Source organism: Malaclemys terrapin, chromosome 2 (genome assembly GCF_027887155.1).
Source record: "Malaclemys terrapin pileata isolate rMalTer1 chromosome 2, rMalTer1.hap1, whole genome shotgun sequence".
Lineage (NCBI taxonomy): Eukaryota > Metazoa > Chordata > Testudines > Emydidae > Malaclemys > Malaclemys terrapin.
The window spans coordinates 283316409-283340951 of NC_071506.1; the positions used below are offsets into that span (position 1 = coordinate 283316409).

The 24543-nt window shown below is 54.4% G+C and overlaps 1 protein-coding gene and 4 non-coding genes across 9 annotated transcripts in view; all 5 read left to right on the plus strand.

Moving 5' to 3' along the window:
• The window catches only part of TBRG4 (transforming growth factor beta regulator 4), a 29136-nt gene extending 11362 nt beyond the window's left edge, over positions 1-17774 (plus strand). For 4 of the 5 annotated variants that reach the window (XM_054016790.1, XM_054016792.1, XM_054016791.1 and 1 more), the window contains 7 exons: positions 901-1058; positions 1685-1795; positions 3752-3896; positions 6017-6262; positions 7346-7457; positions 12003-12117; positions 17478-17774. In XM_054016790.1, coding sequence (XP_053872765.1) covers positions 901-1058; positions 1685-1795; positions 3752-3896; positions 6017-6262; positions 7346-7457; positions 12003-12117; positions 17478-17579 — 989 coding nt within the window. In that variant the 3' untranslated portion in view covers positions 17580-17774. Of the gene's footprint in view, positions 1-900; positions 1059-1684; positions 1796-3751; positions 3897-6016; positions 6263-7345; positions 7462-12002; positions 12118-17477 lie in introns of those variants that run through there. The other variant, XM_054016794.1, reaches the window with a different exon arrangement.
• On the plus strand, positions 456-585 carry LOC128833286 (small nucleolar RNA SNORA5). The gene has a single exon (XR_008444176.1). It is a non-coding gene; the product is annotated as a small nucleolar RNA SNORA5 (small nucleolar RNA).
• Positions 5075-5212, plus strand: LOC128833284 (small nucleolar RNA SNORA5). Its single transcript, XR_008444174.1, has one exon. It is a non-coding gene; the product is annotated as a small nucleolar RNA SNORA5 (small nucleolar RNA).
• On the plus strand, positions 6864-7001 carry LOC128833283 (small nucleolar RNA SNORA5). Its single transcript, XR_008444173.1, has one exon. It is a non-coding gene; the product is annotated as a small nucleolar RNA SNORA5 (small nucleolar RNA).
• Positions 16185-16322, plus strand: LOC128833285 (small nucleolar RNA SNORA5). Its single transcript, XR_008444175.1, has one exon. It is a non-coding gene; the product is annotated as a small nucleolar RNA SNORA5 (small nucleolar RNA).
• Positions 17775-24543: the final 6769 nt, after the last annotated feature.

Below are 24543 nucleotides of genomic sequence, written 5' to 3' on the forward strand. Positions count from 1 at the left end.
ACATGCTAGCACTTTGATCTCAAATTATTTTCATCTTGCAGACACTTGAAGTACATTGATAACAGCCTTGGGGAAATAGAATATTATCTCTATGACGCAGTTGGTGCAGCTGAGGCCCTAAAAGGTTAAATGATATGCCAGAGAGGGAATCCAAGAAAGCTGAACTAGCAACTGCAAAGTTCCTGCCTCCTGGCCCTTGTCACCGCACCTCTTCCCACTAGTACTTCGATTTGATTACATCAGCATCAGTGTAACGGTGCTGCTTGATGGTTTCAAACACAAAGCCCCCATGCGCCTATCTGGGGCTGTCTATCTGACTCTCCCCTTGCACGTTTCACCTGGTGGGCTGGCTCAGCATTCATGTGGATATCATGAGTACTTCTACGGGATTTATGCTGCCCCTTGGTATTAGCTAATGAGCCTACAGTCAGACTAGCATCAGGTGTGAAGCACTCTGCAGCCTTGTCAAATGCAGTGCTCTCTTCCTCAGCGACGGGTACTGGCCCAGGTAGCTGCCACAGAAGCGCCTATTGTTCATGCCATGTCTGTCTAGAGATGGGGGATAAAAATCTCCTCCAGACACCCAGCACAGGCCAGCATCATTAGTCTGCATCCCTTCTCAGCACCGCCTGGTGATCGAGAGAGGCTGATGGGCTTGGGGCAGAGGCTTGGCCTGGTTCTCTGTAGTTGCAGCTAAGATCTGATTTAGAGATGGGAAGGGAACAGCATTCACACAGAGCCTCTACCTCTCCAGGAATACGGCTTGATGCTTTTGCTCGTTTTCCCCCTGTGCCTTACCCCCCAGACGTCCTGCTCCCCCCTTGCACTGCTCCCACTAGTGCTTTGGAGCTCCTGGCTGACTCCTCCTCAGCAGCTGCTGATTTCTTCTGCCTCTTTAAGGAAAGCTGAATTTCCACGATACCCAGGTCTTCCAGAAGATGGCATCAGACCTGCACGCCCGCGTGTTCGAGATGACTCCTGGCGACGTGGGGCGCTGCATTAAGTCCTTCGCTTACCTCAAGTGGCTCAGCCTACCCCTCTTCGAGGCCTTCACTCAGGTGAGGAGACTTGAGTGGGGAAGGAAAGGGGGAAACAGCCATTGTTGGGCCCCTCTGCCTCAGTTTCCCCAGCTGTAAGATAGGGTAACAATGCTGAGATGTATTTGTAAAGTCTAGAAAGTCTGAACACTATGGTACCAAGCTGATGCCTTGCTCAGTGGTAGCGCACGCAGCTCTTTGACTTGACTGTAAAAATGGCTCAAATGGCTCTTCTATATTGGAGGTCACCGTGTGGGGCACATCAGAGCTGGCTCGCTGCAGATGGCTGCCTGGTGTGGCAGCAGCTAACGCTGAGGGGATCATTGGGGGGAGCCCCGGACTGCTTGGCAACTAACCCCAGCTCAGCCCCAACTAACCTGTCTGTGCCTCCGTTTCCTCATCTGACAGCTGGGGTATTCTGCCTATCTCAGTTTATGCTCACACCCCCGTATCTTTGTGCTCCTTCAGTATAGTGCTGGATGCTAATACAAAGTCCTTGACAGGTCGATAGGAGCCATTTGGCTTATTTCCGCCCTGCGTCATCAGGGCAGCGCTGTCCGTGGGTTGGATGTTGCAAGCGTCAGTGTCCGTGTTTGCTTTGGAGCAGTTTGGGTCCACACTTACCGCTTTCCCTCTCTGCTTTCCAGTATACCCTGGACAATGCCGACAGATTCAACACACTGAAGCTGTGCGACATCATCCTGTCTTTCGCCCGCCTGAACTTCCAGCCCAGCCGCAGCGAGAACTTCTATAACATGGTAACGTTTCTCGCCCCTCCCGTCCCCGTCACGCCCTCAGGCTACATCAGAACCAGAGCCAGGTCTGCCAAGGCTGCAGATCTCCTGAAGATATCTGAGCTTGCAGACTTAGGGGTGTCCAGAAGATCTCCAGCCCTGACTTCTGTAGGAAACAGGACAGCCATGCCATAGCCCCGCAGTCACACACCCATCTCCCAGAACACATGCATGATCTACAGTCTGTCCAAACCCGGGGGGCACCACAGGTCGTCTCGAGTAAGTGCTCACGTTTGCTCAGTGAAGCTCTTGTGAACAGGAAGCAGGGCATCCCAGCAGGGCCTGGCACTCGCTCCTCCTGCTGCGTATGTCAAAGTGCTAGGCTCAGTGTTTTCAGTCAAGCATTGACTCGGAGGCCCCATGCTATGGATGATGTGATAGGGTAAAACAATTGTCAGGAAAGGGTTACGGGCAAACCTGCCTGTCATAGGACTGGGCCAGGTATTTAAAGGAAGGGTGTGTCTGACTGGGGACTGAGAGAGGCAAGATCATTAAGCCACCCGGTAGCAAAGCTGCTGCCTCAACACAGCCCCTCCTGGCTGGATGTGGCATTGCAGCACCTTCGCCTCAGTTTTCCCCACTGTCCTTTGGCCTGCTCTGGCCACAGGCTTAACTGTCTCTGTACCATCTGCTGAGCTGTCACATACCAAAGCGACCACTTCCCTGGAGCCAAAGTGCAGAGATGGTCTGAGGTCTGTAGTTCCAGGAGTTGTCCTCTGGTCTGTTCCGCTCCCCCACTCCCTTCCATATTCACTTACCAGCCTCTGGGGCTTCTGCTTGGTCTCCATGGGGCCACTCATCCTTATGGGGTCTCTCTCAGGGCCAGGGGGAGGCGCAGTGGCAGGGCAGTGCCTGGGACAGCTTGCCTTGCCGCCCCATGCCTGTTGTGTGCATTGATCGAGGGCCCCGGTCTGCAGGGTTGTCACGGACACCAGAATTAGAAGGCATCTCTAAAGAGGCAGTTCATTAAGCCATAAACTACCAACTTTGGCTTATTAAAAATGTGTTAAGGTCTGTTGTAAAGAGGATGCTGACCACCAGAGGCAGGACAAGACATAAATGGGCTTAATCTGCAACAAGGCGGATACTTTCTCGCTCTGAGGATAGTTAAACTCTGGACTAACATCCAGGGGAGGTTGTGGAATCCCTGTCAGTAGAGGTTTTGAGAACAGGCTGGAGAACGCCTGTCAGGGGTGGGCTAGTTTACTTGGTCCTGCCTCAGTGCAGAGGGCTGAACTAAATGACCTCTTGAGGTCCCTCCCAGCCCTTCATTTCTGGGAGTCTATGAAAGCCTCTGCCTACAAAACCTCAGTATAATGGTAAGAGGCCCTGCAGTGGTGGAGCTGCCCGGCTGCTTGCTGCGGACCCAGAGGGACATCCTGTCAGCACAACTGATCCAGGTGTTCTCAGGAGGAGGATGACGCTTGGCACCCCACTGCGGCCGGGGAGGGCATGCAAGGCTTCTCATCCCGTTCATTCCTGGGCGAAGGCCGTGTTCTTCACGCATATGGCTTTGAAGCATCCCACGGCCCTCAGTGCTGTCTGGTCCATGAAAAACGGAGTGATCCGGTTGTAGTGAGTTTGTGGCCTTTCAGAGAGCAGCAAGCGTACAATGAGTGGGGTGTGCTGCCTCTGTAGTAGCAATCCTACAATAACAAACCCTAGAGAGCATGTACCATTCAGAGAGAGTCTTGCCGGGCAACCCACTTCCACATTTCCAAAGAACCAAACTGAGAAAATCCCTTGACTGCAAATACCCCCTCTGCTGGGAGAAGTGTTTCTCTAGCTACGATGTCTCTCATTAGCTGTGTTCAGGCCAAGCCACCCAGGTATCGGTCCAGTGGCCTCGGAATTCCTGGCAGAGCTAGGAAGAGCCAGCCCAGGAAACCCATCTGACAGCTTGTGACTTTCCTTCCCTAGATCCATGAGAAGCTTGGTGACCAACTGGGCAGCCTGAACCCGCACCTGCTGACAGACCTGGTGTGGTCACTGTGTGTACTGCAGCAGGCGAAGACTCCCTACCTGCAAAGCGTGCTGGCCCCACAGTTTTATAGGCAGCTTCTAGGTAAATGTAGATGTCAAGGACGTGGGCTGTGCCTGCATCTGCCAGTCGGGATGGAGGGGGGCGGGGGAGCCTTTAAGACATAGGAGATCCTGAGAGCTCAAGGGAATGGGAATATTGCACTTTTGTCCTCCAGGTTGTCAGTTCCCCTCTGGCCCAGGTGACCCTCATTGCCCATCCCATGAGGGGTGAGATGAATGTAGTCTCAGTTCCATTGCCAACGGATGTCATGTCAGAAATCCACCACCAGGTGGCCCCGTTGTAACAGTCTCAGCAGAGAGATGAAGGATTGAATGAGGGATGGTATCTCAGTCTCCCCTCCCCACAGCCTGGGCCACATATGGGGAGCTGGCCTCGCTGCTGCCTGTTATAACCCCCAGGACAGTCCTGGGGATTCCACTGCTTTGGGAAGCACATCAAAGCGCTGATGGCTTCTGCACATCAATAATTCAGCAGCCAGGCCGTGGGGCATGGGGGCTGTGGCTGACCCAGCAGCACTAGCTCCTAATCTCTGCTGGGCATTCGCGTTTGGGTTTGTGGATGTGATGGGGAGCGGGGTGGAAGTGAGTGTGATGCTCATAGACTTTAAGATCAGAAGGGCATTATGATCATGTAGTCTGACCTGCACAACGCAGGCCACAGAATCTCACCCACCCACTCCTGTAACAAACCCCTAACCTATGCCTAAGTTATTGAAGTCCTCAAATCGTGGTTTAAAGACCTCAAGGTGCAGAGAATCCTCCAGCAAGTGACCCGTGCCCCACGCTCATGAAAATGAAGTGCCAATAGCACTGGCTTGAGTGTGTCCTCCCCACAGTGATCTGCCTGTGGGCATCTCTGCTGATCTACAGCCCAGGGCTACTCCAGTCCTGGCCCCACATCGCCCTTCTGATGCACTGTAAGTGCCCCCCTTGCTGTCCCAGCCCTGGGCACACTGGTGCTGTGTATCTCCTGATGTGGGTAACACTTCACCAAGAAGTGGTTTGATGCCACCAGCCTTGGATTTTTGACTTGTCCTGGACGCTGGAGTCTGAGCACAGCTCTAGAATGTTAAAAGGCTAGTTTGCTGCTCTGTCCTGCACTCCCCCATCCATTCCCGCTGAATCCTAAAGTCTGGGAAGGACGTATGTGAACAGCAGCTGTCCAGTCCACCCAAGAACTCTGCAGCTTCCCCCTCCCCCTGCAGCCATGTCAAATTCAGTACTTGTCTTCTCCATGGTGGGTACTGGCCCAGCCGGCTACCACAGCAACACCTGTAGTTCGTGGGCCCCATGTCCTGCTCATTGGACCCTGGGGATAAAACCGTGCTACAGACACCCAGCCTCTGAGGTTTGCAAAGCTGCTCTGGTGGGGAGGGAATGAGCTCTGTTCTGCTGGCTCAGCAGTGTGAAAGGCCCCAGCCCCTCTCAGCATGAGTGCACCACAGAGGGGATTGGCAACGGCCTCTCCTTAGAACAGCCGCTTCTGGAGTCTGCCCCAGGGGGCGTCTGTCTAGCAGGGTGATGCCTGGGACGGGGGGTTCCCGTGTGATGCTGGCTCTGCTGCTAGAGATGGGCACGCTCCCTCCTGGAGTAACTATGGCCGGGCATGCTCGGGTCTGTGTGTTCACATCTCTGTAGCACAGAGCTTCTCCTGACGTGGAGACTCACGTGGCAGTGATAACACTTGTGCCATACCAGTGCCACCAAATCTCATCTGGCGTGGGGCTCTTATCTGACACGCCTCAAGGACCCTGTGCCGGGCAGAGTGCATGTCCCTTCCTCGCGCTACTGGGAGTTCTCTCTCAAAGCCCGTCTCACAGGCTTGGTGCTGCCAAAGCTGCAACTGCCCAGTTGCTGGAGATTGGGCGCTAGGTGCAGCGGGGGATGGGGTTTGGTGCCCCTGCTGGGTCACTGAGTGCAGTCCCTCCTGTCGCAGGCAAGCCCCAGCGTATAATCCCATTTGTCACTGTGGGCCCTGCAGGATCGGGTTCCGAGTGGCAGATGTGGGGCTAGAGCCCACCAGCCCTGACTCCTGCTATGAAGTGGACCGAGTTGAACTTTTAGGAGATCTGAGTGGCTGAGCCCTCGATCCAGGCCCCTCCCCTGGGCCGGGTCTCCATTGCTGCCCTTCTTACCCTTCAGATGACCAGACGCCCAGAGGACAGAACTACAGGCTCAAACTGATGCATATCAACGCTGCCGCCAGGCTGGAGTCCCCGGGCTACGAGGGGCCCTTCCTTCCGCCAGAGGCCCTGAGTGCCCCGGAGCCGCCAGAGGACAGGAAGGCCACTCCACTACAGAGCAGCCTGCAGGAGGTGCTGAACGAGGTGGCCAAATCCGAGGTTAACAGGCGGTTCAACGTACACACCATTTATGGCTGGCAGCTCGGTGAGTGTGTTCTTGGGACCCGAGCCCAAGGCTGCGGTGACTTCAGTGCTAATGAACTGGGCAGCCGCTGCGTTGTCCAGAGGGCACATGGCGTGTAACTCCTCTCTCCTGACATTCACCTACTGCGTGGCAGTCCTGATGCAGCCCCCCTCTCGCTCGCCCCACCGTTAACCCACTGATCCATGACCTGCTAGTGCACCTTCCTCCTGACCCCCAGCATCCTCTGCTATTCCAATCCTGAGCAGAGACAGCTAATGGTGCCAGGTGGTTTTGGCTTGGTGATGGGTACTAAGAGGAGGCCCTCAGTGCACGTGACCTTTCTACCCCCTGCCTACAGGGGCGACAGGCTCTGTCCTGCCGTGCTCCCCAGCTCCATGGCTCGAGATCACTGGTGGTTTGTTAGCAGTGGGTGGAACACACTGTGTCTCAGCCACATGCCTGACTGTCTCGGGGAAGCGACAAGGCACATGGAAAATTGTCTCCCCTCTGGCTCGGCCAGACCAGTCCCTACCTCGGGGAGGAAACGCCCCATCCTCCCGTACCTCTGTGTGAACAGCAGCTGTCAGGTCCACCCAAGAACTCTGCAGCTTCCCCCTCCCCCTGCAGCCATGTCAAATTCAGTACTTGTCTTCTCCATGGTGGGTACTGGCCCAGCCGGCTGCCACAGCAACACCTGTAGTTCATGGGCCCCATGTCCTGCTCATTGGACCCTGGGGATAAAAACATGCTACAAACACCTGCCATGAGCTAGGAGAGAGGCTGCTGGGTGTGGCTGCAGCTCCCTGCCATCCACACAGAGCATAAGACACAGTGGAATGGCCCTGCTGGACCCACTGCCATTGGCTAGCAAATCAAAGCCAAAATGCAGGTCTGTCCAGGGTAGGTTGGTAGCAGGGCAGGTGTTCGGTGATGGGCTCTGCTGGCTAGTTAGTGTCACCCTCTCACTGGTGAGCCGATGGGCCTAGGCAAGGCTCTGTGCATCGTCAGATCTCCCTGGGGATGTGGCCCAATAGGACGACGGATGCTAATCAGGAGCCAGACAGGACTCAGGAGTCCCTGTGGTTTCCCCTCTCTCCTGTGTAGACGCTGAGATGATGCTGAACAGCGACAGTCAGCCTCTCCCCATAAAGGACTTCGCTTCCCCCCACCTGCTCCAGTCAGAAGGGACAAAACCCCCGCCCCACAACACCATGAGGTGAGTGCCAGAGATCAGGCCTGGTTGCTACCATGTAGGCCAGGATGAAGGGGTCTGAGTCCGCCCCAGCCCGGTGGGAGTGGGGGGGGGAGGCTGCTGTGTGCACGCGCTCAGGATGAGGTGAGATGTTTCTGCGTTTGCAGTAGTGAAAGCAAAACAGGTACATTAACTCCCTGGCAGCTTATGACACAGACCCACTGCCAGCAATGACTGCATCGTGACCACTGAAACTCGGGCAAAGGGAGATGGGCGCTGTGAGCAGAGTCTGGGAACATCAGAGCTGCTGGTGCAGAAGGTGCCTTCCTCAAGCTGCCTGGCTCCTCTGAGTACCCTCCCTACCTCTCCCTCCTCCCTAGATGTCCCCACAGAGACACCGGATACAAGCCAATCGGAATAACCAGCATCTTCATCTGAAAGTTCCCTTACCCAGCCGCTGGGGATCCTGGGGGGACCCATAGCCCTTTCCCCGGCTCAGGCTGGAATGAGTGTTCCCCCTGGTCATGTCCACACTCAGCCCAAGCAGCTGTGAGCAGAACCACTAGCCTCCCTTGTTAGGGAAGTGGGAGGGTGGGGGTGTAGAGGGCGGGGGGCCGTATGAGAAGGTTCTGATGCTAATCGGGCAGCGCAGGCTCCCTAGCCAGCAAGGCCCCTTTCTTTCTCCTTATTAACCTGCTTGGACCTTCAAGGTTTAGCGCCCCAGGGCTCGGCCACAGCATGGATGCTGAGACGAACTTACGAAGCACTACTCCAGTCAGTAGTGGCTGGCTCGATCTGGATCTAGTGCCAGGAGGAGCCATGTCCACGTCAATCTGCCACTGTAACTGGCCCCTCATCAGACTAAACTGCCCTCTTGCATTGTTGCTGGACTTACTCTGTGGTTAAATTATTCTAGCACCTTTCCCCAGCATTCATATTCACTCACACATCAAACAAATCACAGGGCTCAGTCATCTCCTGGGCATAGCGCTTGTGGCTATAAATGCTCAGACAAGGGCCCTCTGATCTCCTGCCTCAGGACCTGAACTAATCTCTCCGACCCTGACCCCTGGCATTGCTGCTCCTGACCCCAAACATGCAGCCCTGAACAACTGTGGTGCTCCTGTTCCTGTCCTCTGAAGCGTTAGGTTTTGGTGACGGCTGCACGCAGGATAATGGACGCCGGTCGGTGGGCCAGAGGTCTGATCCAGAGCAGTCAGCAATCGCACCTGGGCAGAGCGGCTCCTCTTGGCGTTGCTTGTTCCTTTGGAGCTTTGGCAGCCGCTCAGAGCCAGCAAAGTGTCCTGCCTGCTGAGCCCAGAGTACCCAGCGCTCTAGATCGAGAGCGATCAGGGTACCCAGCGCTCTAGATCGAGAGCGATCAGGGTACCCAGCGCTCTAGATCGAGAGCGATCAGGGTACCCAGCGCTCTAGATTGAGAGATGTTTATCATCGGATTGCCAGATCAGATGATAAACATTCACATTAAAAAGAATCTGATACATCAGAAAAGGGCAGACAAATAAACAGGGACAAGTTTTTAAAGTGCTTGTACACAAATGCTAGAAGTCTAAATAATAAGATGGGTGAACTAGAGTGCCTTGTGATAAAGGAGGATATTGCTATAATAGGCATCACAGAAACCTGGTGGACTGAGAGCAATCAATGGGACACAATCATTCCGGGGTACAAAATATATCGGAAGGACAGAACAGGTCGTGCGGGGGGGGGAACAATCAAATGAAGTAAAAATCTTAAGCAAATCCGCATGTTCCATAGAATCTCTATGGATAGAAATTTCATGCTCTAATAAGAAAAATATAACATTAGGGATCTATTATCGACCACCTGACCAGGACGGTGATAGTGATGATGAAATGCTAAGGGAAATTAGAGAGGCTATCAAAATTAAGAACTCAATAATAGTGGGGGATTTCAATTATCCCCATATTGACTGGGAACATTTCACTTCAGGATGAAATGCAGAGATAAAATTTCTCGATACTTTAAATAACTGCTTCATGGAGCAGCTGGTACGGGAACCCACAAGGGGAGAGGCAACTCTAGATTTAGCCCTGAGTGGAGCGCAGGAGCTGGTCCAAGAGGTAACTATAGCAGGACCGCTTGGAAATAGTGACCATAATACAATAGCATTCAACATCCCTGTGGTGGGAAGAACATCTCAACAGCCCAACACTGTGGCATTTAATTTCAAAAGGGGGAACTATGCAAAAATGAGGGAGTTAGTTAAACAGAAGTTAAAAGGTACAGTGACCAAAGTGAAATCCCTGCAAGCTGCATGGGTGCTTTTTAAAGACACCATAATAGAGGCCAAACTTCAATGTATACCCCAAATTAAGAAACACAGTAAAAGAACTAAAAAAGAGCCACTGTGGCTTAACAACCATGTAAAAGAAGCAGTGAGAGATAAAAAGACTTCCTTTAAAAAGTGGAAGTCAAATCCTAGTGAGGCAAATAGAAAGGAGCATAAACGCTGCCAAATTAAGTGCAAGAATGTAATAAGAAAAGCCAAAGAGTTTGAAGAACGGCTAGCCAAAAACTCCAACGGTAATAACAAAATGTTTTTTAAGTACATCAAAAGCAGCAAGCCTGCTAAACAACCAGTGGGGCCCCTTGATGATCGAGATACAAAAGGAGCGCTTAAAGACGATAAAGTCATTGCAGAGAAACTAAATGGATTCTTTGCTTCAGTCTTCACGGCTGAGGATGTTAGGGAGATTCCCAAACCTGAGCTGGCTTTCGTAGGTGACAAATCTGAGGAACTGTCACGGATTGAAGTGTCACGAGAGGAGGTTTTGGAATTAATTGATAAACTTAACATTAACAAGTCACCAGACCAGATGGCATTCACCCAAGAGTTCTGAAAGAACTCAAATGTGAAGTTGCGGAACTGTTAACTAAGGTTTGTAACCTGTCCTTTAAATCGGCTTCTGTACCCAATGACTGGAAGTTAGCTAATGTAACGTCAATATTTTAAAAAGGCTCTAGAGGTGATCCCGGCAATTACAGACCGGTAAGTCTAACGTCTGTACCGGGCAAATTAGTCGAAACAATAGTTAAGAATAAAATTGTCCAATACATAGAAAAACATAAACTGTTGAGCAATAGTCAACATGGTTTCTGTAAAGGGAAATCGTGTCGTACTAATCTATTAGAATTCTTTGAAGGGGTCAACAAACATGTGGACAAGGGGGATCCAGCGGACATAGTGTACTTAGATTTCCAGAAAGCCTTGACAAGGTCCCTCACCAAAGGCTCTTATGTAAATTAAGCTGCCATGGGATAAAAGGGAAGGTCCTTTCATGGACTGAGAACTGGTTAAAAGACAGGGAACAAAGGGTAGGAATTAATGGTAAATTCTCATAATGGAGAGGGGTAACTAGTGGTGTTCCCCAAGGGTCAGTCCTCGGACCGATCCTATTCAACTTATTCATAAATGATCTGGAGAAAGGGGTAAACAGTGAGGTGGCAAAGTTTGCAGATGATACTAAACTGCTAAAGATAGTTAAGTCCAAAGCAGACTGTGAAGAACTTCAAAAAGATCTCACAAAACTAAGTGATTGGGCAACAAAATGGCAAATGAAATTTAATGTGGATAAATGTAAAGTAATGCACATTGGAAAAAATAACCCCAACTATACATACAATATGATTGGGGCTAATTTAGCTACAAGAAGTCAGGAAAAAGATCTTGGAGTCATCGTGGATAGTTCTCTGAGAATGTCCACGCAGTGTGCAGAGGCGGTCAAAAAAGCAAACAGGATGTTAGGAATCATTAAAAAGGAGATAGAGAATAAGACTGAGAATATATTATTGCCCTTATATAAATCGATGGTACGCCCTCATCTCGAATACTGTGTACAGATGTGGTCTCCTCATCTCAAAAAAGATATACTGGCACTAGAAAAGGTTCAGAAAAGGGCAACTAAAATGATTAAGGGTTTGGAACGGGTCCCATATGAGGAGAGATTAAAGAGACTAGGACTCTTCAGCTTGGAAAAGAGGAGACTAAGGGGGGATATGATAGAGGTCTATAAAATCATGAGTGATGTGGAGAAAGTGGATAAGGAAAAGTTATTTACTTATTCCCATAATGCAAGAACTAGGGATCATCAAATGAAATTAATAGGCAGCAGGTTTAAAACAAATAAAAGGAAGTTCTTTTTCACGCAGCGCACAGTCAACTTGTGGAACTCCTTACCTGAGGAGGTTGTGAAGGCTAGGACTATAACAGAGTTTAAAAGAGAACTGGATAAATTCATGGAGGTTAAGTCCATTAATGGCTATTAGCCAGGACGGGTAAGGAATGGTGTCCCTAGCCTCTGTCTGTCAGAGGGTGGAGATGGATGGCAGGAGAGAGATCACTTGATCATTGCCTGTTGGTCCACTCCCTCTGGGGCACCTGGCATTGGCCACTGTCGGTAGACAGGATGCTGGACTGGATGGACCTTTGGTCTGACCCGGTACGGCCTTTCTTATGTTCTTATTTGAGCCTGCACCTGCTCCTGAGTCAGTCAACCCCGTTCCCTCTGTGTGTGTCTCTCACAGGATCGCTTTCCTGGGGTGGGAGTTCCCAAACTTCAGCAGCAGAAGCAAGGACCTGCTGGGCCGCTTCGCCATGGCCCGACGACACGTGCAAGCCGCCGGGTTCTTGATCGTGGATGTGAGTAGCCATCGAGGGCCGATGCCTTCTCCCCCTGCTCCCAATACCATAGTGAACGGGGGCTTGACCTCCATTCCCCGACAGCTGTCAGACAGCACACCATGCACCTTAGTGGTGTACGGGAGCCCAATAAACATGGCCGGGAGCCCTTCCAGTCTCCCTCTCCCCTTGGGAGGAATGTGGCCTCGCTCAGTGATCCAAATTCATTGCACAAGTTACCTGAAAGACAGCAGCCGAAACCATCACTGGGCCTGAGGGACTGATCTGAAGGGGGACTAGGAGCTGGATACAGAAAAGACCTGGCCTCAGAGCTGGCTACGGGGCCAAAGGTTGATAGAATCAGCACAAAGGGGTGGGATTATTTAGGGTGGTGCAGGAGAGGAGGTCAGTCTAATGCAGAGAGATGAGATGAAGGCCAGAACTTCCTGCCAGGGAGATCTGGGGACTAGTTTTCCCAGGCAAACGGAAAGGAGCTGCAAACTGGAGTAGCCAGAGCCCAGTGACTGGGCAGTAGGGAGTCATCCTGCACGTGGTGACTAAGGAAGGGGCTATATGGCCTAGTGGGTCTTTTTCTGTAACTGATATTAAAGTGGTCCCCAGATCAGCAGTAGGAGGCCGACATCCAAAGGGGAGCAGCCCTGCTGTTTGTCTATGCTGCACCTCTGGGGAGATGTGACCTTACCTAGCTCCGTTGAACGCTTTGCCTTGGCCAGTTTTTATCAAATGTCCAATTTAAGGGGCCTTAAAGGGGCCTTTTCCCAGGAAGTCCTGAGCACCCACCCTTGAAGAGTGAAGTCCCTGCAGGGGGTTTCCAGTTGGTCACACAAAAATCACCGTCACTTGAAAGTTACCCCGTCTCTCTCTCTCTCTCACACACACTCTCACACACACACGTGTCCAAGTGGTAGTGGATGTTGGGGTCCCCCTGTTATGAGCAGGTTCAAGGAGGTGCTTTGGCTCAGCTTGGGGGCAGGTTGTTAAAGGGTCCCACACTTTGACTAGAAGACTCTGCTGCAGAGGTGCTTACGTGAGATCCGCCATGTGTCTCTGGTGCTGCGTGTTCTGCAGCTGCTGTTGGTTTGAAGACACTTTCATAGCCATAATCAACGGTGAGGCTGCCTCTGGCCCCAGCAGCTGGGACTCCATTAATTTCAGTGTAGCGAGAGCGTACGGAGGAGGGGCAGAGCTCTGAGCATACAGCCTTAAACATAGCCTGTCAAGGCAACCAGAGGGATGAGTGGAGCACCCAGTGCTGTCTTTGCCCCTGTGGGCCCAGAGAGCTGGTCTGTAGCTCACCTGGGCTCCAGCCCCCTGGGATCAGCAAACAATCCTCTCGGGGCCACCCATTGTTCTAGACCCCAAGATGGGAGAGTGGCGGGGACGACAGTGAAGTGAAATGTCAGCCCTGCCTCTTCATGCCCATTGATCCATCTGCCTGCGGACCAGCCATTCATGATTTAGCCTCCTGTGGCTTGTACTGAAGGACGGTGGCTGGCAGCACCCCTCTCTGGAGAGGACAGGTGTAAACTTCCCAGCAAAGAGGTTGGAAGCAGAGGGGCGCCGTTGCATGCCGTGTTCGAATGAGGCTGAAGGCTGGGGTGTTGCCTTTTTAACTCTGGCCGACGGGTTGCTGGGCATCAGCCGTGGGCCTGGGCGTGAGGAAGCTGTTAGGTGATTTGTTTATTGATTGGGCACAGCAGAGGTGCCAGGGGCCTTAGAACTGGGGTCCTGGTCCCTGGCTAGAACATCTAGTCTATAAACCACACTTACCCAAGAGCTCATCAAAATAGCTGGCCCTTGATCAGCCTTGTCTGGGAGCCAGGAACGCCACAGGCCTAACCCTGGCGCTGACCTTCTCTCCCTTGGTGCTGTTGGGCGAGTCGCTGGCTCTCTCCGCTTTGGGCCTTGTTTCCAGGTGCGTTTTCAGTCTCCAGTGCAGCTGCACTACTAGTGCAAACCCGAGTGCAGACATACCGTGCTGCTGTCAGCCATGGCCTAATCCCGGACGCTGCATCTGCCTCTTATCCAAATGGTGGCTGATAACCCCCCAGGAATCAACGCCTCTGCACAGTGGGGCTGTTGTGTGACTTAGCGCGGGGTTTACCATCTTCCAGTGCTATCTGAATACAAGGTATTACTGTGTCTGTGAACCAGACATTAGCCTGTTCCCGCTTTCTCTGCAGACTCGTTCCTGCCGCTCCCCTTCCCTCCCCGTTTGTCAAAGCTCCCCAGTTTTCTAGGCACTGCAGCAACACCTGCATTCGGTGCGACACTTACATCAAGTGTCTGAGGAGCACAACGGAACTCCTGCTGTTTCTCCACAGCCTGTTCTGTTCTCGGCCTCCTGCCCGCGCACTGTCACTGTGGGTCCTTGGAGGCCTTTCTGGGTCCTTGTGGCTTCTGGCTCCCCCGAGTTATACCTAGAGGGGGAATCCGACCAAGCTGTAATGTTTTCTCCCGGTGTAAATGACTAGATCCCTTTCCCAGGGACGGTTCTCGTCCCCACGCTGCCAGTGCAGCTGGAGGTGAAAGCGCTGATCCAAAGGCAGAGACGATAGGATTCTGTTTTTTCACTATCTTTCTACCTAGGTACCTGTCTGGCCCCAGCACTCGGGTGTCCCGGTGCTCCTCAGTCAGTGTTTATTCTCCCTGCCACCGGGGGGGAGGGGCAGCAAAGCTTACAGAGACAGCGATTTAAGGCCAGAAGGGACCATACTGATCACTGAGTCTGAGCTGCTGCAGAACCCAGGCCAGGGAGTCTCACCCCGGTGGGCAGCTGAGGCACGTGGACTAAGGGACTTGCCCAGGGCTCTGGAAAAGTCTGTGGCACAACCGGGAACTGGAGTCCCAGCCCAGTGCCTTTCCCCACTGCAGCTCCATGGCCCGCAAGCCGCAGCCCACCCTTGGGAAAGCAGTAGGCGCTGCGGAAGCCGGCGCACTGAGGCTTGTTAGTAACCGCCGCCTCCCTGGGCCCGCCAGCCACCTTCCCTTGCTACTAAAGCCGGTACAATAGACCATATCCCAGAGCAAGCCAGTGCAGAGTCAGCTTCCATTCCAGTTTGTGGCCACTATCAACAGCCTGAGGCAGGACCTGAGCTGAAGCTAGTGACAAAATTCTCCCTGACTCCAGCTGTGCTGCCTTGGGGCCCTGGTTTCCTTGATAGATCTATAGACCAGTGACTTGCGTTCTGCACAGTATGTGTCATCCCCACCTGGCCATTGGCTACACATGCCACCCTCTCCGCGGGGCTGCAAGCTTCAATAGCCCTCTTTGCCAAGCATCTCTTCTTTCCTCATTTCTAAATCTGTATTTTGTCTGCCTCTCGCCCTGGTAGTGGGGAAGGGATAATAAAGTGGGTGGGTGAAGAGACGAAATAGACCATGCAACATTTGAAATGCTGTCTCTCCAATAAAAAATTAAACAGTTCCTAATCCTGTGCTCATTATAGCTCCTGATTCTTCCCGGAGAGTCAGCATCTTAGCTCCTCCGCTTTAGATAGTTGCCTCTCTGATGTTAATTTGGGTGGGGTATTGTATTCATCGCTACTAGCTTTGTAGTGTTGCTGTGCTCCACCCCAGAAGTGGCTGCAGTGATTCCCTATTACCGTTTGCCTATCCATTTAATAATAGTTGGCATTTGGTTGTAGCACTTTGTGCCTCTAAAGCGCTGAAGATTTATAAAGGCCACCTGCAAGTTACCGTTTATACGAACGACTTCAGAGCCTTCAACAGACACAACCTTCAAATGTCAGTGTAAGACGCTGCCCCCACCTGGTGTGGAGAGGTATATGAAAGGCTCCAGCGTGTCTGATTTGGCAGAGGCTGGCAGCCCCAGAGGCCCTGCTACCAAACTACTCCATTAATAATAGCCGGCGGCCAGCTGCCAGCAACATTGGTGGCGCTGCCAATGAACTGCCTGCTCGCGAGGCACACTTCCTAAGCTTCTCTTGCACCGTTTTGGCCGGGTCCCCACCAGCAGTAGGCGATGCTCCTATGTGACAGTGATACGGTAACAGTACCTACACGGGGTAGCCAGGAAATGTCACTTTCAATTAGGGCATTTGCCCTGCAGCCCTGTCCAATTCAGTGCTCACCTCTGCCCTGGTGGGTACTGCCCCGGTCGGCTGCCACAGCAACATCTGTAGTTCATGGGCCCCACATCTCTACCACTGGGTGCTGGGGATAAAAATATGCTACAGCCACCTCGTGCGGGCTGGGAGATAGTATTGATCTTGCTTTGAAATAAGGAAATGTTCCTTCAGCTGCCAGAACCGTGTGGGACTGCCTCACGCGGCAGCTGTTACGGCTGTCTGGTGGCCTGCATGAAAGGAGGTGGGGTGGCTGAGCCCCTTTCCTACCAAACCCACGTCCGCATTGTAGAAACTACCCGTGACAACAGCTTCCTCTGTGGCAGTCTTGGCAGAAGGGCCAAGGACTGACTGCAGACTACTCTCCCAGATGGCTGTTTGCAGAGCAGAGAGGCTGGACAGAGGCTACCAGTGCAGTACGTTCTATACATATGCACCTGGGTTCTAGTGTCTCCGTCCAGCATTACCCTTATTTTTATTTCTAAGCATTTTTAAAAGCATGTGCTGAAGTGTGTTGCAGCCACGGTGAGTGAGTTGAGCTGGTGCGGCTGCCACCCATAGGAGGGGTCAGATGTGGGGTCACCAGTCCTTGGTGCACTGTCTAGTTATGTGACCGCTGTTGGGATAGGAGATTTTGCAGAGCTGCGGGGTGCTGACGCTCTAGATACTGTCCGCCGTTAGCCCAGGCCAGCCACACAGAAGCTGGTTCCCATCGGGCATTTTGCAGCGCCAGACAGTGAGGTGGCCAGAGAGCTCTCCCTCCCTGGAGTGGGCTGGAGACGCTGGCTGATTGTAACTGCCTCTCAAGGCAGGTTAGGTCCTGCTGGAGTCTCACGCTGAGACTCCCAAGGGCTGTATCTTTGCTCTTGAGGCAGCTAGGGAGGGGGAATCTGGTTTTCAAGCTGAGCCTGTCTCCTGTAGCTCCCCCTAGTGCTCTGTGCTAACACCACACTCCCGGAGGAGAGCCAGGCCGTCTCAGGCCAGCGGGTTTGGGTATGATGAAGAGTTGTCCCTGGGGCCACTCTGCATCCCTGGCAGTGTCTGGAGGATTCTCTGGCAGGCTTGGGGCTGGGACCCCTTAGACACCCCACTGCAGGGACCACCTCCCTTTCTGGGGCTGGTCAATATCACCTGGCTGATTGCCGATCAGTCCTGCCACTCTCCACCAGGGCCAAGCAAGCTGGCTTCCCAGCACTGCCCGGCCCCGAGAGAGATCAGCACGGTTGCCCCAGCGTAAGTCCTGACCCCGCTCCCTGCCCTCTTCCGCTGCAGGTTCCCTACTATGAGTTTCTGGAGCTGAAATCGGAGTGGCAGAAGGCAGCCTACCTCAAGGACAAAATGAACAAAGCCGTAGGGGCAGAGATGGCTAAGTGACCCCTGCACCTGTCGAACGATGGACTCTAGTGTTCGCATCCGGCATGAGAGAGAGAGAATTGCCTCAGGCGACCGGAGTGCTGCTGCTGTGAACGGGTGTTGTGCTCCCCAGGGGTGGGGAGGAGGAAGGCAGAGGTGGGGGTAGCGTTGTGTATATAAATATGTATTGGAATAAATTCCCTCTTGTACAGGCCAGTTTGCACAGGGCACTGCTGCCCCACTGCATGTTCACCAGTGAGGGGGGGTGCGTCACAGCCTGCATGCCCGGCTACCTCTCGGGCTGCTCCCCATACGTGCAGTGTGCTCGTGAAGGGGGTGCATGAGGGTCGCTTTCCAGTCCTTGCGCACCAGGAGAGCACAATGGGACCTGGAAGAGCTGTTTAATGAGCTTGCAGGAGGGGCCTGGCGCCATGCGAGCTCCCAGCGAAGGCAAGAGGCTGGTGTGGGTGCTTGTCCCTGGCAGGAGGTGAGTGGGGTTGGTGGGAGCAGCACCACTTCTTGGACCAGAGGCCAGGGGGAGGGGCATGCAGCCATTGAAGAGCTCCTCTCTTTCCCTTCTGACTGGAGGCTTGTTTATTTCTGTTCCGCTCGCTGGAGGAGGCTGCCCAGAACCATCTGCCCTCTCAGCGCTGTCTGGGTGACAGTGTAAAATGGAAGCAGAAGCTGCTTGTGGCCTGAGCAGTTCCACTGGTAGCTTCCTTCTACAGCTGGGCTTTCTCCCTTGCTGCTCTCCAGCTCGGGAGGCTTTGGGGGAAGGGGGGAACACGAGCGCTGATGCAGGCTCTCAGCAGAAGTGAATTTACCTCCTGGGCTGCTGGTAGGGGCTTATCCCAGACATTGAGTGTATTACAAGGAGGCCCAGAAGCCCCTGGCTGGATTGGAGGCCTATAGCACCTTTCATGTTACGATCTCCCGGTTTTATATACATTAACTACGCCTCATCTCCCCTGCAGCACAGAGCAGTGACGTGACTTGCCATGGGTCACTCAGCAAGTCAAGGGCAGGAGCTAGGATTCGAACCCAGGATTCCTAGCCCATTAGCTGCTCTGGTTCCTAATGAGCGCTCACCTGTTGCTCACTGCCCTGGAGATCATGAACTGTGCAGGGCGGGCTTCCAGGTGGTACTTTCCCTCATGGGCAGCTCTTTTCAGCCAAGACCGTGGTATCAGGCTGACTTGGGTCGTCTTAACACAGCTGTGCCAAGGTCTCTGCCTACCACAGGCTGCTGGCCCCAGGCAGCAACCATGTGTTTGCGAGCATGGCGGAGGGGATAGGAGCCATCTGCACTGGGGGCATCAGCATGGCCTGACCCAGTCCACCACAGGGGAGGGAGGCGCTCTTCTCAGCAAGCAGGAGCAGGAGCTTTCACTGAACCAGTGTGCCTCAGAAGAATCAGTGTGGCTTCGATTCACCTGCAGCAATGTGTATCTTGGGCTGGCAGATCTCATGCACTGAGCAGGGTCTGGGCGCGTTATTAGTGGGAGATCAGACCTCTAAGGAGGATCCTTCCCTGTTTCCGGTAGTGGTCCAGCACCCGTAGCAGTCATCCCTCTGAGTCGACTCCAGAGGCAGGTTCTCTCTTGTGGATTAAGTGCAAAACCAAGCTCGGGTGGGCATTCAAGATCCCCTGGCACTTTCCACCTGACAGAGCTGTGGCCCCCCAGTGGCCTGGCCAGATCCCAGGTGCCTTCAGGGATATGTGTAACAGTAAATCTGAGCTGGATCTGCAAAGAAGCCAGTGGAGTTGTGTGTGATTGTGGAAAAAAGGGGGTTACACGTTAGTGTAGGAGGTAGGGAGCAGCAGCCAGGGGGTGATTTCTCCCATCTCCCCATCACAGCTGCTGCAGAACATGTCCTTAGGGATGGGCTCTTCTGAATCCTCATGCTCCAAAGAAATCCCAAACCAGCCGCTCTCTCTTTGTAAGGGCTTATGTAACCTAGCGCGCTTCCTGGGGTCCGTGGGCTGCTGAGCGTCACTGCCCGGGGCTGTCACTCCAGCTGACTGCACGGCAGCACATCTCTATCCCCCCCTCCCCTGCATTCAGCTCCAGAATCCTTTTGTTGCTGGAGCGTTGGCTTTGGCGCTGCTCCCTGGGTTGGATCAGCGCCGAGTGTGGGCGGCACGTTCACTCCTGCATGCCCGAAGCACAATAAACCCCCGTGCGATGGCACGGGGGCCTCGGTGCTGAATGCAGAGCTCCATACCGATATCCCACTGCCAGCCTGCAGCATGAACCGCCTGCCATCCCTGGTGAGCTGGCGGTACCATAGGAGGAGCCCGGTGTACCAGGCTGCAGTGCCATGGGAGAGTTTGCGGGGACCCTGGGCTCCTGTGGGACCTGGATTGGAAACATTTCCAATGTGCTTGAGATCAGCTGAGCTGAAAGGGATTTGTCCATCTGGACTTGGACGAGTTAATAGGTTCTGTCTGAGCATTTCACCCTTTGAACCCCTATAGACGCCTGCCCCCACTACCGTGAGTTGGGAGCCAATTCGTGGCATGGATGGCTCTAAACATCCTTGGTGTCCAATCACAGCGTTGCTGATGGTAACCTCAGCTGCTGACAATGCTCCATGCTTGCCACTGGGCCAGGCTGCCCCGTGGGTGTCTCTCTGGAACCAGTCCAACACACTGTAATTTGCAATATAACCAGCCCCAGCTGGACCTCCTGTCTTCCAGCTCTCTGCTGTGGGCATTGCTGTGTCTGTATGTCAGTCACACACTACATCCCCTGCTGAGGCAGCGGCCCAGATTTTCCCAGCATGCACTGGTACAGACGCATGGCGCGTATAGGTGCGGATGCACAATCGTGGTCCAAAAGCTGCAAGGAGTGATGCACAAACTGGCGTTCCGGTGGCAGCCTCAGGGCTTTGGAGGTGGGTGATGTCCATCCATCAGGGGTCAGTGCAGGGTTGTCCCCGGCAGTCTGCTCCTCCAGGCTTCCTCCAAAATGCCTCAAGCAATGAGGCCGTTGGGATGTGCCCGCCCTGGGGTTGGAAAGTGGATTCAATGAGAGCCCATGAAAGGCCAGTGCAAAGCTAGTGCAGTCAGCCAGTGCCCGCAGCTCTGCGTCCCAGAAGGGACGTGCTTAGCCTGCCATAGCACCCTGGGAGCTACTGGGGGAGTAGCAGGACCTCTTGTTTGGGGGGGTCGGGCAGCAAGTAGGGGGTGGGGGGTTGCTCTGAGGCAATAAGAGGAAAGATGGAGAAACCACAGGGAGGACGCGGGGAGCTGCAGGGCTGCTCCAGCCTGGCTGGCTCGCTAAGGGTTGACCTTGTTTAAGAACGCTGAAGGGAAGAGACGCTGGTGAGTGTTTGACCACAGGGCTGCAAGCACAACTACAGCTCAGGAAGGGGTGAGCCCAGACAAGGAATCTACCTAGCAATTCAAACCAGACTGGCCACCCATCCCTACGGGCTTATATGGGTCTCTGTGGGTCAAGGCTTCAGGCCAGCCTGCTGAGCTCAGGGGGAATTGACACCCGCAGAGATCAATTAAAGAGCCGTTGGGCTGGTTAGATTTGGCCCAGGACGTCCCATTTGTAAATGACCCCTCTGCTCAGTCAAAATCTCTCCCTGGGTTTCTTTTGAAAGCCCCCAGGAAATGGGGCTTTTTCAAAGGAAAACAAGCAAACATTCCGCTGACCCTTTTGCCCCCCAAATACCACAGCATGGGAGGTGAACACCAGGCCAAGGAAAGGCCAAGATACAGCAGGGGGCGCCAACCTTCCTCACCAATGCCCACTGCACCTACACGACGCCAGCAAACGGGAGCCACCAGTCACCGCGTTCCACCCGAGTGCTAACGATCATCTCCATGGTGCTCCCCATCATCCAATTCCACTCTGTGCCCCCGGCCCCGGCCCCATCCCTCTTCAGGGACCCTGCTCACAAGAGCCCGTTACCAACACAAATGGCCTAATTACTTCAGCTAGGAGTCACAGAGGAGGGTCCAACAGCCTGTGCTGCTTAGTGGCACCAACCGCTGGCCTGGATGCTGCAGGTCTGGCATGGACGCGACCACGCCTGGGGCTATTTGGCGCCACTCCTGCATTGCAGAGGCCCTGTTAAGAGAGAGGTTGTAAGGGAGCCTAAGACTGATGGCTGGAGCTTTGGGTCCCGCCAGCCTCACTCCAGGGCAGCAGGTGAGCGCTGGCCACCAGAGCGCCATTTGCTGCAATTCCAGCGTGGGCACAATCACTACACTGCCGAAATGACCGAGGCTACCGCCAGCCCCAACGGGAGTCAGGAGCCTCGATCCTTAGCTAGATACAACGGTGTAAACCAGACTCGTCCTCCGTGCTCCCTGCCAGCGCTTACACAGAGGAGGCAGCCGGCCAAGTGCAGTGGGTCCACGAGCAGGGTAAAGTTGCCCCCTTTCATTGCAACTGAGTCTCCCGCTGCGTTTGTAGCAGCTGGCCCTGCGCTTTCTCAAATGAAAGCCCTGCTCGAAGGAGCTGGTGGCTGGTCATTCCCAGCGCCAATTGTCTTCGAAAGAGGGCGGGAGGCAGAAAAACCAACCCTTTCGTGCCACCTGTCTGTATCCTAAAGCCGCCGTCAAGGGCCCAGACCTGCTTCTCTTCCTGGCCAGCTCACCTGTCACTAGAGAGTGCACAGCGGAGAGCACGTGCCTCCTGTTTATTAAGGCTTTCGATGCAGCCCTTCCCCGGAGGGGGTTCAAATGCTCGTCTTCTCCGACAAGGGGCCCTCCAGAAAGCCAGGCGCTTCCAGTCCTGGAGGCTCGAGCTGGCTCGTGGCTGGCAATAAAAATTCTGCATCAACAATTCCACCCCCAGTCCCACCTGTTCAGCCCCAGGGTCTTGGGATTCTGCCCCTTGCTTTCAGTGCAAGGGGATGACTGAGGATGCTGCTCAGAGGTGCATCTGGCCCTCCCTCCGACTGCCGGAAGCTGGGCCGGGACGACGGGCTGGCCCACTCAATAACTGCCCTGTTCTGTTTGGTCCCTCTGGGGCACGAACTAGGGCCCATTGTGAGCGGCCCAGTGAACCCACCTGGTGTGTGTGCAGCCGGGGTGGAAAGGCTGGAAGGGCTGGTTTGGCTGCACTGAGAAGGGGCCAGGGAACAATGCAGCGACAGCTCTTGTGTGAATCAATGGGCGGCGCGGCACTAGAACAGGGCACGGGGATCACTGGGATCACCATCATATCTGCACACGAGGCCCCTGAGGAAACTGACTCACCCCAGATCACACAGTGAGGCAGTCCAGTGCGGGCCTTCTGGCCCCAGACTTGGCCCACTAAACCACATAGAGAGGAGGAGCGTGGTTCGAGCCGGCAGGTCAGAGCTTGGAGCTATGCTTATTTACGGCAGCTGAGGATCTGGCCAGGTGCATTAGAAATTAAGATACAGCAAAGGCCTGTGGATTAGCCCGTTGCACAAGAACAAAAGGGTATGTGACTAAATTCAGCCCGAGTCATGGAAAGGGCTTCGTCTCGCTGTGTTCATCTGTGGAACTCACTGCAGCAGGCTGTTACTGAGGCAAGTGAGGAGTCTAAGATCTCACAGAACTCCCCCTCCCCCAGCTCAGGACTGCAATCCAGCTGTCCCAGAGCTGGGGGCCCTGTCTCTCCCTCATTTATCTTCCAGCTGACTGGGTTTGTAAATCATCTGTGCCCCCACCCCCAAGAGCCTCATGGGACCCCCCAGCGCTTTCTCAATACACCATCCCGTGCCTCAGTTTCCCCATCTGCAATCCGGGTGTAGTGGTGCATGCCCATCTTTGTAAAACACTGGGAGATCTCGGGGGGGAAGAGGCACTGTCCCTGTTGTTATTGTCCAGGAAAAGCAAGGCCTTACACTCAACTCGAGGGCATGGCTCTGTCTGTCTCCGTGGCACAATCCTACGGATCTGGGTGAAAATCAGAGACTGGAAAAGCCCCACTTCCACTGAAATCAGGCCCTCAGGACGCCCATTGGGTGCTGCAGAGGAGGGAGTTTGCTGGTGCCCCCTGCTACATGCTGCCGGCAGCAGCGGCCCAGTTCAGTGCTAATGTAGGCTGAGCTCGGTGGCAAACAACTTTTTCAGTGCAAACAGAGGCCAAGCTGGGGGGGCTGGCTGGAGTTGGGGGGCCAGGAGCCTGGCTGGAGGGGGGGCTGGCTGAAGTTAGGAGTCCAGGGGGCCAGCTGGGAGCAGGCTGGCTGGAGCTGGGGGGCCAGGGACCCAGCTGGGGGTGATCTGGCTGGAGTTGGGGGCCGAGGGCCCAGCTGGGAGCAGACTGGCTGAAGTTGGGGGCCAGGGACCCAGCTTGGGGGGGGCTGGCAGGAGCTGGGGGTCAGGGGCCCTGCTGGGGCAGGGTCTGGCTGGAGTTGAGGGGCCAGGGACCCAGCTGGGGGTGGGGCTGGCATTCGACACCAGGACCTCCTGGCTCCCGGTCCCATGCTCAGTCCGCTAGTCACCACTGCCTTGTGAGAGACCCACGAGCCAGGCCATAGCCAGGGACCCCAAAAGCACCGTCCTCGGCAGGGAGCCGTGCTGGGGAGGGACCTGAGCCCAAGCGGCTGGAGCAGTGGCGACCTCACACGGCCCAGGGAAAGCTCCCTGGCTGGACAGCGGGAGCCTTTCCTTTCCAGGCCACAGAGGAGAAAGCCAGCCCATTTGCCCCCCTCTGCTGAGCTTTGGGCCAGGGGGAGGGAGGAGACCCGAGACAGAGCATATCTGTGCACAGGGGCTATCCCCAGCCGTGCCCTGGCCTTTTGCAGAGCGGGAGCTGGGACAGGCACCCCGAGACAGACCAGCTGGTTTCCAAGTGGTGGGGAAATCCCCGGCTGGTGCAACAGCCTCCCGTGGACCTCCACCCACTGACCCCCCAGAGCCCCTTTCCATGGGAGGAAGGGCTGGGGGGCGGGGGATATATCATAAAGATTTCCCATCTTCCCCTCCTTGCTATGTAATCGGCCTGTTGGAAGCCTGATTTCACTTGCTGTCGCCATGGAGACCCAGGGT